The sequence below is a fragment of the Priapulus caudatus genome, unplaced genomic scaffold, assembly GCF_000485595.1.
Source record: "Priapulus caudatus unplaced genomic scaffold, Priapulus_caudatus-5.0.1 Scaffold189, whole genome shotgun sequence".
Taxonomy (NCBI): Eukaryota; Metazoa; Priapulida; class Priapulimorpha; order Priapulimorphida; family Priapulidae; genus Priapulus; species Priapulus caudatus.
This window is the reverse complement of record NW_014577250.1, coordinates 20,628-34,776: the sequence shown is the minus strand read 5'-3', so window position 1 is coordinate 34,776 and position 14,149 is coordinate 20,628. Positions and strand designations below refer to the sequence as shown.

The following is a 14,149-nucleotide window of genomic DNA, read 5'->3' as shown; positions in this document are numbered from 1 at the left end:
AATTATTCTAGACTCGCAGGCAAAGTAGAATAATGTAGTCGTGAAATAGCACTATTTTCCCGTTTTTCCGTTGTACACTCTAGGTATTATCCGCTCTTGATAATATAGTGATTAGTGTGATACAGATATAGAGCTAAATGTTCACTTGTTCGAATTATAACTCTGTCCTTTGTTCTTACCTACCACCAGAGATATCTCGTGAAATCCTGCAGGAAATATTCTCTCTGTGAAAATGTAAAGAGGACGAGATGTCTATTTATACATGAGTAATGGGGTGCATTGCATGCCGGGATGAGCTGCAGTGCTGCTTGCCTCCGAGCTTCGTTTCGAGGCCCGCCAAGCCAAGCATAATGCGCGCGGGCATGACGTCACACACACGACTACAGTGATTTGTCGAAAGATCGAGTAGCGCTGTTAGGGATTTTCGGATGATACGTCCGCTTTACATTTTCACGGAGAGAACATTTCATGCAGGATTTCACGAGATATCTCTGGCGGAAGTAGGTAAGAACAAAGGACAGAGTTATAATTCTAACAAGTGAACATTTAGCTACACATAGATACCAAGATGGAGGCTATTGTTTGTGTATTTGTTTTGTAATCGTGTGAAATGAAACGAGTGTCGAGCAAATTTTGCGATCACACTTTCCTACCTGCTCTCTTATTCATGTTGTTTGTGCACAGGGCGTGCGTGCGGTGTACTTGTCTGTTGCAGATGAGCATTTGATGGCATTTACAGGTAATTATCAGCAATAATAAGCGAAATAGAGTAGAGAAACATTAAGACTAGTAGTAAATACATTTTGTGTTTATTTACCTTTTTTTAATTTTTATTGAGAGGTTCCAAGTGCCTGTGATGATTATAGAAATTTGTAGGTGCAATGTTTCCCCTAGCCAAAAAGGTCTGTGAGGTGGTAATTTTTTTGTGGTGTGTTTGCGCGTTTCGAGGTTCTAGCAAAGCGAGCACCGCATGCCGAATCAGTGCGTGGGTCGAGTTAACCGGTGCCCAATGCTACAGACTTAGGTGCAGAATTCCCAACAAAGTATAGGGTACTCTGTTGGGTTACATTATGCAGATGGGATTATGTACTGAGCTATACTGCAATCGTACCATTGACAGTACAGTACAGTCAGTGTTTGGCACATATCATTATAGCGCATACTACTAAGTATAACTAATACCTATTACCTCCGTATTTCAGCTGCACATCCTCGTACCGATTCGATAGTGAACCTAAATCCTGCCGCGACGCCACCGTTTTAGTCAACGCCAGTCATGCGCAGCTAAATGAAGTGAACAAAGCGAATCTCCTGTGAAAGCCCGCGATAACGATGCGACTAAAAACGTCGTTACTGAAAGAGCCGAAGCATCAGGACATTACGTGCTGCGTCGCCTGGACGTCCGCAGACGAAGTCTACTCTGTTAGCGACGACCATGTGATTCTCAGCTGGAACAATTTTACAAGTGAAGCTACAAAGGCAAGTACTGCTGAAACTATAGCACAAACGGGAGCTATAGTTAAGTAACTTTGCTGTACTGCAGTGGGCTTGGTAATACCAGTGAGCTAGGTTATAGTAGTTGTGAGTGATACTGTGATAGCCGTGTGTTAAACATGGGATGTGGATTTTGTGGAAAATGTAGTTTGTAACTAAATACAATTGGTATATATACCCAACTATATGGGGGTATATATACTCGAATAGAATTCGAGGTAGCAAATTGTTGTATGTAATATAAATCAATCAGTGTAGCATATACTTACTGCATTATCAACATTGAGTTTGTTCTTTATATTTCTTTTTTGATATAGATAACTCAACTTCCGAATGAGGTGTTTCCGACAGACATTCACTGGTTTCCCAGGACGACCGTCATGGGAAAACAGCAGTCGTCAGCTTCTGACTTCTTTGCTCTAACTGCAACTGATGGTTTGTGTTGTCTTCTCTGTACACATGGGTGCAGACTCATACATGTACTATAGTTATTAATTTAAAAAGCCACAAAATAGGGTTTATAATGTTATAATAAAAATGTATCTATTTTAATTTGTAAAAACTTATAAGGGCTATAAGTCTAGCGACTGCTATGTAATGCGGAGTAAAAGCAAGTCTTTTACATTTTTTGTGATAAGTTTATTCTTTGGTAGGGAGGCTTTATTTGGTGTCAAGGACTGGGAAAATAGAGAAGAAGGTTGAAGCACACAGGGGTGCTGTTTTGTCAGCAAGGTGGAACCACGATGGCACAGCACTAGTCAGTGTCGGTGAAGATGGACAGGTCAAGATATGGTCTCGTAGTGGCATGTTGAGATCCACCCTCAGTCAAAACAGTGAGGATTTTATGTGTTGTAATTCTATAAAATTTAACATCCTATTTTATTATGTAGCGAATTATATAGTATCTTAAATATTTGGTGCAAGTACAACCTCATGTAAATGCGTGATTATGTGGTTTTTGAATGTACATGATGATGAATTACATTTCACATCAAAGGTTATTCTAGTTAGTAAGTTCTTACTTTAACCTATTTTTGCAGAACTTAGAAGCCTATTTTGTATCGTGCTGGTGTCTGAAATTTGTGTTCATGTAATAATTTTGTCATCATAATATTACGTGTTGCAATGCATATGTTTGCAGGTACACCTGTTTACTCAGTGGCATGGGGTCCAGATAACAACGTACTGTATACAAATGGAAAAAACCTGATCATAAAGTCATTGCAGGCTGGGAATGCAAAACCCTTACAGGTGCAGTATTTCACGTATTTATATGCGTCATACCTTAATCTTCTTCTTTTTGTATTTCCTGTGTTAGCTCAGCTGATGAAGTCAGATGCAGCTTGTAGAATCGAGATGTTCTGTGCGTCCGTTGGTCGTGCGTCACAGTTGTGCCATCTTAACCATCGACTACGTATTGATTTCGGATGTGGGGGATCGTGAAATGACTCGAGCCATGGGCGATTTGGGGGTAGGGTCAAAGGTTCAAGCGGTGTCAATGAAGGGACATTTCCTCTTAATTAGGTATATGGAGGAATACGAATTGGCGGACAATTCAACAGCTCGACTCTCTTAATGTTCGATGTATATGTGGATGGGAGGGAAACCCATCACCCAGCGCGAAGGTGTGAGGTCACGGTCAAGGGAAGTGGGGCGACAAGGTCAGTATAGAATTTTTCAGGAATGGTCTAACAGACGGAGTGCAAAACTTTTTTGTTTCAGCGCTGAGCCTACATTTTTTCACTTTTAGTGAATACTGAAACATGAGATGTATTCGCTGACGGTGCGAATGAGTAGTGTTGATAACCTTTTGACCGTCAGCGGAGGGGTAAAACGGAATTTTTGCTTGTTTACAAGATGTGAACTGCGTTGTGTGGCATATTAGAGCCATCCACCGCCTCCCCTGCTCCTCCTCACCCTCCTCTCCTCCACTCCCTAACCCCATTCCCACCACCCCTACGCGCGCGCTCGACGCATATCTGAATAAGTCATTAAAGTTACACAGCTGTATCTTTGATTACTGTTTACCGGTTATAGCAAGGGGCTATATGATTCTTTATTGATCTGTTTTAGTGTTCTAGTATAATGCTCTGAGCGCGAACGTGGTGGCGGGAGGGCACACTTGATTCGGTTGCCAGTGAGTTTATCAGAAGAATACCTGGCTACAGTACACGTCAGTTGAGCGCTGTTGCTCTGCGGCACTTGTTTGGAGACAAATGATCAAAGAAAATCATGTGACTGTAGGTGTGAGATTTAAGTAATTGTAACTAATATTGATTCACATAGTGCTTGGATTGACTTTCATGTTGGCTTCGTGTCCTGTTGTTTTAGTGGAAAGCACATGATGGAATCATATTAAAGGCTGATTGGAATGCCGTCAACAACCTGATACTTTCTGGGGGCGAGGACTGCAGATACAGGGTAATATGAAATCAGTACTTTTATTTTTATGTACAGAAATAGATCACGTCGGTATTCGTTGGTTATCTTCTGTATCCTGTCTCAATACTTTAATTGGGTGAATGTACATGTGGCAGTGCATACTGTGTGAGCCTGGTTATATAGATTTCAGATCTCTGCCAGAAGATGGTATTAGTTAAAACTTCTCGTACTGAGACTAATTAGTTGGCGCATCTGCAGGAGTTCAATCACATCATAATTAAACCCTGCCTCAAAACTATATATGAGATAATAGGAGATGTGGACATCAGTGGGGATGAGGTGTCACATAATATGAGAAGTGGACATCAGATTTCAGATTCTATATCAGTTTCCACATAATTCTAACCCTGATGTAATTGGCAACGTTAGTTTTAAACGCATTAAGCTGTCACTGTTCGTGATAATGCATGCAGGGTATTGACAGGAATATCTGCATGGTTAGTTTTTGTTATTAACATAGCTGTGGATGCGTGTAATGCCTCCTGATTCTTGTAGGTTTGGGATAGCTATGGCAGACAGCTGTACTCTAGCTCCACGAGTGAGTATCCTGTGACATCGCTGGCTTGGACACCAGATGGCGAGCTGTTTGCTGTTGGATCGTTCAGCACACTGCGGCTCTGCGACAAGGCAGGAGTACGTAGAACATTGTTCGGCTTTACACTCGGGGGAAGGCATAGAAGTGGGATAGTTGTGTGATCCAGAATAAACTAATAGGATTAATTAATGTAAATAACCGTAAAGAAAATGTATTGAATAATAATGGGCTACATTATCTGTTCAGTTTAATCATTTCCTACATGTAGTGCATTTCTTGTGAGTTTCCCTCATTATTTTGCGATATTTACTCGTGAAATTTCACCCCATACCTAGGAATGTGCTCAAGCTACAGGCTTGATTGCCTAGTGCAAGAGAAGTGCAGTTTATTTATCAAAGTTAATGATTTCTCATTTAGAGTAAATGATTACAGATTGTAGGTGCTATTGTGACAATATTTATGAAAGGTTTCATTCGTTATAATTTTTTTTTAATTTCTGAAAGACAAACACTAATACTCTACAGTGGGTTTTAATGTACACAGAAGATGTCGAAAGAATGTTTAGGATAAAACCGCTGGGTATACAGTGTTTTTTTTATTGTTTTACAGTTAATTTTATCAATATTATTTATCAGATTTTGGGCATGTTTTTTATGTTTGTTGTTACAGTGGTCACATGCACTAGAGAAACCTGCTACTGGCAGTATATTCAACATCGCATGGTCAGTCGATGGTACACAGATGGTTGGGGCATGCGGAAATGGACACGTCATATTTGCACATATTATTGAAAGGTGTGCATCCACTTTATGTAGAAGTAGCGTACAGTTTCTGGAATCAATGAAAAAATACAATTTCTCGTGCAAAACGCTGTGTAATACAATGTGTATCTTTGTAGTCGACTCCTAGGTGTTGTCAACTGGCCAGCCCTTCATTAGATGGTTTATTTCCAATTGCCACTATTCCCAAGGATTAGCGATCAACTTCACTGTCGTGATGTTCTTGTAACCATCAGGTTTTACAGTAATTATAGCTTTTATAATAGCTAATTATAGCTTTTATACCTCTAATACCTTCACATTTTACAATTTGCTTGCATTTCAGGAGGGTTGAATGGAAGCAGTTTGAGTTGGTCGTTGCCACGAGGAAGACGATCCTCGTGCGCAACGTCACCGATGACTCGCGCGAGAAGCTCGACTTCAGGGATCGCATCGTGAAGCTGTCGATGGCCTTCAACCACCTCGTCGTCGCGACGACGTCTCAGTGTTACGTGTACAGGTGAGTGAACGATGCAGTGCGGTGATCGAACAGTGCGGTGATCACGCGAACGAACCCGCAAAGAGGAGTTTTTCACGCAGATTGTTGGCGTGCATTCACACCTTTGGACGATGTTTTTCCCTGAAGTTGTCGAGTGCACGTACTAAAAGCCTAGTGTTTCTTAAAGTCATTGGAATTTGCGGTACCTGGTGTGAAAAGTCCTACTCGGCTAATAAAATTCTGCATGTTTGGTTAAAATGTCCGAGTCTCATTGCAAAATGCTAGTCGTTGTTAAATATACATAGATAATGGAGTTTATTAATAGTTACTAATCAATGTTATTATTTTAAGCATATAGCCAACAGCAAGTTGGACTCGTCCGATACATTTTGCCAAGCTTTATAACGGCTAGATAATATTTAGATATGACAGTAGTAATAATAGCATTGTCATCGTTGCAGCTCGAAGAACTGGAATACGCCCATGATCTTCGATCTCAAGCAGAGCGTTTCGCTGATAGTCCAAGCCGAGAAGTAAGTAAAAACCTGCGCGCAGACGCTCAACCGATCAGTCTCAGCCTCTCAAACACTCAGCCTCTCTCCGCGACGGCGCTCACACGGACGAGTTGCGGCTGAGTCGCGCCGCGCCGCCGCGGAACATGTGCTTCAGGAGCGCGGCGACGACGTCCGGCCGCCCGGCAGCGTACGCGACGTGCAGCGGCGTGCCGTCGCCGCTGGCAACCACGTTCGCATCGGCTCCGTGCTGCAGCAGGGCGTCTGTCGTCGCCGCGTCGCCGCGCCGCACCGCCGCGTGGAGCGGGGTGCGCCCGCCCGCCGCCGCCGCGTCCACCTTTGCGCCGCGCTCGAGGAGCGCGCGTGCGACGTCCGCGTCTCGCGCGATATGCAGCGGCGTCTCGCCGCGCGCGTCAAAGCGACCCGGGTCGGCGCCATGTTGCAGCAGCACGTCCACGACCTCGCGACCTCCCGCAGCGGCGGCGGCGTGCAGCGGGGTGGCGCCGCCGGTGTCGGCGCGGTCGACGGCGGCGCCGTGAGCGAGCAGCAGGTGCGCGACCTCGACGTGACCCGCCGCGCACGCCGCGTGCAGCGCGGTCACGTCGTTGCCGCCGGCGACCGCGTCCGCGTCGGCCGAGCGCCGCAGCAGCAGCTGCACGACTGGCGACTCGGCCCGCGGCGGCGTGCAGCGGGGTGGCGCCGGCGTCGTCGCGGCGGTCGACGGCGGCGCCGCTCGCCGAGGAGGTGCTCGGCGATGGACGCGAAGCCGCCGCTCGCAGGCGAGTTGCGACGGGACGGACTGCCGCTGCTCGCCGTGGCGACGTCGACCGCCGCGCCGCTCTCGACGAGCAGCTGCACGAGCGCGAGGCTGTTGTGTTCGACGGCGATCACCAGGGGGCGCTGCCCGTGCTCGCCGCGCACGTTGACGTCGGCGCCGTCGGCGATGAGCTGCCGCGCCGTGTCGACGTCTGCGTTTGTGCAGGCTGTGCAGAATCGACTCGTTAGGTCGGCCGGTTTCGTGGCTTCATCTCCTCCTGCCTCTGCTGCCATTGCCCCGGTGTGTCGCGGAATGCTGGCAGTGTGACTGTGGCAGATAGCAAGCTTGGTTCTTAATGGGTCATGGCAATTCATATCTCTATCCGTCTCTCTCTCTCGCTCTCTCTCTCTCTCTTCTCTCTCTCTCTCTCTATCCCCCTCTCTCTCAATCTCTCTCTCTTTCTCGCTCTCTTCTCTCTCTCTCTTCTGTCTCTCTCTCTCACACTATACATATATATATATATAATAAGCACGGACGAAGTTTAAACATAGAATTTTCCCTCGTCCTAAAGTAATACATTTTTATCTGATTTCATGTTTACTAGCAAAAAATTGGTGGGACGTCATCTTTAACTTAACAAAACATAGGAAACATTAACTTGGTGAACATTTGGATCAGTCTCGTTGTTATGATGTAATAATATAAGCTTACCTTATCGACTCGGTTGCTCTCTGCCGTTTTCTGTAGACGTTTCCAGTAGCTTAATGATCTATTCATGCATGTTGGGATAAGAGGATGTAAGTTCTGCACACCTATGTAGCAAAGGAAGTGAACGTCTAGCTTCACACTCAGGCTGAATTTAAATGAATATCCTGTCGATGCACTGGTTTGCCTCAGGCAAGCAGGCATATATATTTCCTTTCATAAAAGGAAGTGTGGCTCGTTTGAGTATATACAGTGTGCATGCTACAAAAAGCAAGCATCGTATGGTAGAACACCTGTTGCTGCCGGCGTAGACTTACTAGGGTATATCGTTTACACGTGTACACAGATATATGTATGTCGTACGTTATCAGTATCAAAACTGTTTACCACGCAAATATTTTGACCCCTTTATGTACATAATGCTCTGTGCACACTGTGTACGTTTGATATCATATACCAGATGAAACACCTATATGCTCACTGGAATAATTAGATATCCATTCATAATACTTGTGTTTTTATTGGTGGTATAATTATTAAACTCTTTCGTTTTGCATCCATCATGACTAACTGCGTGGGCAACTTATGTTAAATATTTACCTGTATAAACTGCCAACACCTATCACTCGGGGTTAGACAACTAGTAATAAAGCAAGTAAGAAGTTTTTTAGGGACAGATCGACATTTCATTCACGAATGTCGACTTTCAGGCACTTCCTGCTCGTGGATAGCATTGGAATATCGCTATACTCGTACGAAGGGCGGTTCCTGTCATCACCAAAGTACGTGGGACTGAGAGCAAATGTGCTGAATCTACAGACTGTCTCCCTCAGCAACGACACGGTTGCCGTCCGAGACAAGGCAGACGAGAAACGTGAGCTACACCAAAAGTAGAAACACAATGGCTACCGATCGTGGCTTCCCCTTTTCTTTGTAAAGAGCAGAGTACCATTCACCATATTCTTGCACGACATGTTTCCAATGAAATTTATGAAAGTGACAATTGTTATGCATGTTTATATACAGTCAAACCTGTACACAATAATTACTCAAGGAAACCCCCAAAAATGTACTGGATAGACAGGTGTCTGTTCTATAGAAGTGGTTTTCACTGTATATAACTGCCACGTAATGAAAATGTAAAATGTCAGGCACAACACAGGTTTGACTGTATTTGTATGTGTTGCATGCACGTGTGCATGCTTTCAAATCATGGAGCCATGCATGTCATCATCAAGTAAGACGGCATTCATGGTTACATGCGATTAAGCTGATTGAGTATTTTAGATGTTTCTAACAGTTTTTATTTCATTTCTTCAACAGTGGTGTATCTATTCGAAGCACACAGTGGGAAAGCACTCTCTGATAAGCCACTTGCTCACAAGGTTTGTATATGTGTACTTTGCTGCAATTACAATACGGACTAAGCTCTGTTATCCAACCATTGTTCCAATTAAAAGTTGAAATTTAACTCGCACTTATACAGTTATATGTATTGACGGAATTATGTATTTATATTTCGACTTGCCTTTCCCTGTGGCATTAGAACAGTATTAGTTAGTCTGATATGCAGACGTGTGCCCATGATGTGTTCTTGACATGTTTGTGTTGTATAACTGTGCAGATGGAGGTAGTGGAGTTGGCACTGGACCAGCATGGACCTATGTCTGAGCGACGGTTAGCCCTAATAGACAAGAATCGGGACCTCTATCTGGCGACCGTGAGAACATTTGGCACCGCTCATAAAGTCATGAAGCTAGGTAGTGTTTTTATAGCATTTTGCACTAATCATAAAATCATGAAACTGGGTAATGCTGTAAGAGAAATTCGCACCACTCTTAAGGTCATGAAGCTAGGAAATGCTGTCCGACCATTTGGCACCACCCCTAAGGTAATGTAGCTAGATAATGCTGTTCAAACCTTATAGGCACCACTCATAAAATTTTGAAGCTAGGTAATGCTGTTCAAACCTTAGGCACCACTCATAAAATTTTGAAGCTAGGTATTAATGCGTTTGTCTTGACTTATAAAATCGTGAATCTAGGCATAGTACTAAATGGCCTGCTTTGAGTTTCGTACATATTTAATAAAAACGTTTTGTGGGTATAGCCGCATAAACTATGACACAAAGAAAAATTCATTGCTCTGGCAATACAATACTCACGGATGTAATATCTAATGAATAATTCCTGTGAGACCTCTTCTTTTCTTGGTGCAGCTGTGATGATACAGTCGATGTCGTGGAACGATGATACCAACATGCTGGCTGCCCTGCAGGATGGCAGGTTTACAGTCTGGGTATACCCTAATACCGCCTTTGTCGACCAGGCTCTCCTACCAAAAACTATAACGGAGAAGGACTCGAGGTGCGTATTCACGACTACACACTAAATAATTTTACTAATAATTAATTATTTATTTATTTAACTAAAATAAATAATAATAATTAACTAATAATAAATAATAATGATTAATAATTAACTTCGACTTAACTCGATTAAACTCGACATTAATAATAATAATTAATAATTAATTAATAATAAAAGCTTCGACACTGTCTGCTACAATGTGTCGAATTGTGGTCTATTTTCGTTCTTTCTTGCTTATCTGTTCGTTTTTGCTCGCTTTTGTTCATGTGTGTCATGTCTAACATCGCTTAATTTCGCAGCGAGTTTGGCAAGAACCCGTTCATCATCAGTTTCCTGGGCAACCACGTCACGTTGAGGCGCGTCGATGGTTCGCTAGTGACGACGGGAATCACTCCGTACCCGGCAATCCTGCATGGCTACGTGTCCAGCGCCCACTGGGACGAGGCTGTCAGACTCTGCCGCTTCGTCAAGGTACGAGTCAATGTCGCCGCATATCCGTCGTAGAGCGGCTGTGTAGACCGATCTGCATGTACTCTGGTTGTGCAGTCGGTGGCTTCATGAAATACCACACCAAAATATTGAAACTTGGCATATTATTATTGTTAAAAATTTTTTTAATTGAGCTGTTTCATCAAGTGCCCCGATATTTTGTTCAATCTTGTCGTGTAATAAGACGTGCTGTTTTATTCAAACGACAGCCCAATATTATCAGGGATTGATATAATGACACATTTGTCATTATTAACTCGTGATATTATGTACCACTGGAGATTTACTGGTTTGTCAATCAGTGTAAACCAGTCTGTATTATATTACGTAGGTGTTAGCCGCGTGTAATTTTAATAGTCACTGTGTTCACATTACAGGAGACATTTCTATGGGCGTCGCTCGCAGCAATGGCTGCATATGCGAAGGAGTTGGCGACTGCAGAGGTTGCTTATGCTGCAATTGATGAGGTAAGCATTCTTACGTCTCATAAAGAAATTCTTGATCAACCCCCCCACTCATGATCAGGTCGTAACAGAATTTCTGATTACCCTCCTGAATGTCATAAAGACATTCGTTGGTCAACCTTGCCACAAGTCACGGCAGCACCAAAATTTTACAAATAGTCCCTCTAGATGGCATAAGTGTGTTGTTGAGCACTGCAGTTTTTCATATAAGGACTTATATCCTTATAAGATATAAGTCTTATAAGGACAATACTTGGTGCATCAGCAATGCAGTTCTTGTTTTGAATGGTTTATTATGAAGTCGTTCAACGTCATTGAGTAATTGGCTGAATTAATAATAGGTGTGATAATCTTGATACTTTTCCTATACTATTACACCTTTAAAAATTAAAATTGTTGTTAAATCACAGCCAGGTGTATTAATACACCAATAAATAGAGATAAAATACATCTAAACCTTCTTGACCATGATGGAGATGTATGTTTGTGAAAATCTTGAGGCAGCAATTAAACCGATCCAGGCGTAACATCAACATTATGGTTATTTGGCGGCACTTAAGTGCTATATTCCGAGTCTCTTGCTGTCTATCCACCAGCTACGCAGCGCGCATATGATGTACATATTCGGTTCATTCTGTACGCATCATGCCATTAGTACATAGGGAACTTCAGTGGTGAACCCTCTGCATATTTACAGTCTGGTACGGTAATCTACATCTAGAACATTAAGTACATAGTACTGTACATTAGTACGTTAATGCAAACACTAGTACATTAGTACATAGGGAACTTCAGTGGTGAACCCTCAGCATATTTACAGGCTGACACGGTAATCTACATCTAGTACATTAAGTACATACAGGGTTCGTAGCGGGTCTTCCAAAGTCTTATAAGTACTTATTTGGCCAAAAATAAAATAAGGGCCCTTATTAGTACTTATTTTTTTGTGAAATCTTAGAAAAGTACTTAATAGTCCTTATTTTTTGCCAAAGGACCATTTTTCAACATTTTCTGTGTTGAATTCCGGCGAAACGGCTGTGCAATTGTGTATATAAATATTATTAGTGTACTTTAATAGTCGGTGATCTATCAGAAATCGCGTAAAAAAGTCTTATTTTGGCCTCCAGAAAGGGTCTTATAAGTCATTATTTCAACATGTGTCTTACTACTATGAACCCTGACATAGTACTGTACATTAGTACGTTAATGCTAACACTAGTACATTAGTACATAGAGAACTTCGGTGGTAAACCCTCCATGTACTTACAGGCTGACAAGGTGAACTACATCCAGTACATTAAGGAGCTGCCGAGCAAGGAGGCGAGGAATGCGGAGATGGCGCTGTTCGGTGGCAGCCCGCAGGATGCTGAGGGCATACTGCTGCAGGGAGGGCTGGTGTTCAGAGCGATCATGATGCACATCAATCTCTACAGCTGGGACCGGTGAGACACAGCCCAGTTTCCGTCGTGTGGTTGAGGAGTGGGAATTTCGGTTTTATGAACAGCAGCACACGTAGTATAGTCGTGTAGATTCGAGGCAGAAAATCGCACACATTTTTTGGGTGAAGTGTTTTTGCAAGCAAGGTTGCAGCATGTATGACCTCTTCCTCACATTACAGGGCGCTCGAGCTGGCTCTGAAACACAAGACTCACGTTGACACAGTACTTGGCTTTAGACAGAGATATCTGGTGAAGTTCAACAAGTCTGAGACAAATAAGCGGTTTCAGCAGTATGCTGAGGGGGTACGTATTTTCATTAGACCTATCTGATCGCTTAATCAAATGTACGTTCTATATATGTATACAAGGATGTTCACACACGTGGTATGTCTGTATTTGCTGAAAATGATGTATCACAGCTGGTTGCCCTAAACAGAAATGTCTGTCAAAAGTTCTGCATTTGTTCGAAAGGTAGAAGCCTTTATATACATATACAGTCTCTCAGTCATATTGCTGTGTGGCAACTGAATCGAACTTGAATGTTTACTGTGAAGCATGAATTGTGATGAATTGAAATACGAAGAATGAATTACGATGAATTGTGAGCATTTTCAATTGATATCGTAGCATTCCCCCACCCTACCCCCACCACAACTAAATTTATATCATATTAGCTGTGTTCGTCGTGGTCCTCTCTTCACATTGTGTCTGAGAGCAGGCTCGTTCCATGAGGGTTTTCCATGATACGGGTCTCCTTGGAGTGGAGCACCGCTAAGGCTTAGAGTGACAGGCCCAGATAAACGCACCAGAATGGAAGAGCTTAAGTGCTCAAGCAGCCAGCACGTAGACACCCACACACGACGCAAAACGAAATAACATGAGATAAGGGAAGCAGGGAAAAGAGACCGCAGTTTATTAAACACAGCAGTTGGCGTTGAGGTTTTTGCAGTATGCATGGCGTCGTCTCCCCGTTATCTGGATACAGACGCAGCCCTCTCCCATAATACACGTGCACTCACAAGCAGTACACAGAACGTGTGATTATGACAAATCAGATCGGCCATTGGAGTCACCCGAAAGTCCTCCACAGAATACCATAACTCGCTACTCACAAATGGCAATGAACGTGCGGTGCTGGTTCTCCAGGGTTAGGGAAGGCGTTGGTCTCCCCCTAATTCTCTTGGCCTACATTCCCCTGCACCCGACACTCAAACTTCTTCTCGTGCTATCTTGACTGCGCTACCCTAATCTTCTGAATATGATCTGGTGGCGCTGCCTAGTGGCCACGAACTCAATCGTTTGTGGTGTTCTTCTCACACGCTTTCACTCGCTTCTGTTAACTCTGTCAACTTCTGTCAACTCTATCAACTTCTGTCAACTCTGTCAACTTCTGTCACTCACTTCTGTCAAGTTTTCTTTTACTCTCTCGACTCCATTTGTCACGCAGGCCAAAATTGTCAGATGACGTGACAGTGAAAGTGTCACGTCATGTGAACCGCATTGTTTCGTTGCCTCACGGTTCCTGGAAACCTCACACATGTGCATCTCTCAAATCAAGCTTGCGCGAGAATAAAAGTAAAAAGAAGCCTCTTGTCTTGAGCGTAACAGCCCCGGGTGTCCCTGCGAAGGTGCCTAGCATGACAGCCCAACGCATTCTGTTACTTATCAACACTGCCCTCCCCCCAC

At 43.4% G+C, this 14,149-nt stretch overlaps 1 protein-coding gene and 1 long non-coding RNA gene across 3 annotated transcripts in view; one reads left to right on the top strand and one right to left on the bottom strand.

Annotated features, from left to right (window-relative positions):
• LOC106807000 overlaps nt 1-3,160 on the bottom strand; it is a 24,184-nt gene extending 21,024 nt beyond the window's left edge. Inside the window, exon 1 of the long non-coding RNA XR_001393609.1 lies at nt 3,055-3,160. This is a non-coding gene — a long non-coding RNA (uncharacterized LOC106807000). The remainder of the gene's footprint in view (nt 1-3,054) is intronic.
• LOC106806997 (intraflagellar transport protein 80 homolog) overlaps nt 1-14,149 on the top strand; it is a 17,144-nt gene that overhangs the window by 2,018 nt on the left and 977 nt on the right. For both annotated transcript variants that reach the window (XM_014809195.1, XM_014809194.1), the window contains exons 2-18: nt 1,203-1,479; nt 1,812-1,929; nt 2,148-2,327; nt 2,636-2,745; nt 3,826-3,915; nt 4,432-4,569; nt 5,141-5,265; nt 5,576-5,749; nt 6,190-6,261; nt 8,413-8,576; nt 9,026-9,087; nt 9,327-9,462; nt 9,921-10,068; nt 10,371-10,542; nt 10,938-11,027; nt 12,294-12,466; nt 12,643-12,766. In XM_014809195.1, coding sequence (XP_014664681.1) covers nt 1,333-1,479; nt 1,812-1,929; nt 2,148-2,327; nt 2,636-2,745; nt 3,826-3,915; nt 4,432-4,569; nt 5,141-5,265; nt 5,576-5,749; nt 6,190-6,261; nt 8,413-8,576; nt 9,026-9,087; nt 9,327-9,462; nt 9,921-10,068; nt 10,371-10,542; nt 10,938-11,027; nt 12,294-12,466; nt 12,643-12,766 — 2,223 coding nt within the window. In that variant the 5' untranslated portion in view covers nt 1,203-1,332. The remainder of the gene's footprint in view (nt 1-1,202; nt 1,480-1,811; nt 1,930-2,147; nt 2,328-2,635; nt 2,746-3,825; nt 3,916-4,431; nt 4,570-5,140; nt 5,266-5,575; nt 5,750-6,189; nt 6,262-8,412; nt 8,577-9,025; nt 9,088-9,326; nt 9,463-9,920; nt 10,069-10,370; nt 10,543-10,937; nt 11,028-12,293; nt 12,467-12,642; nt 12,767-14,149) is intronic.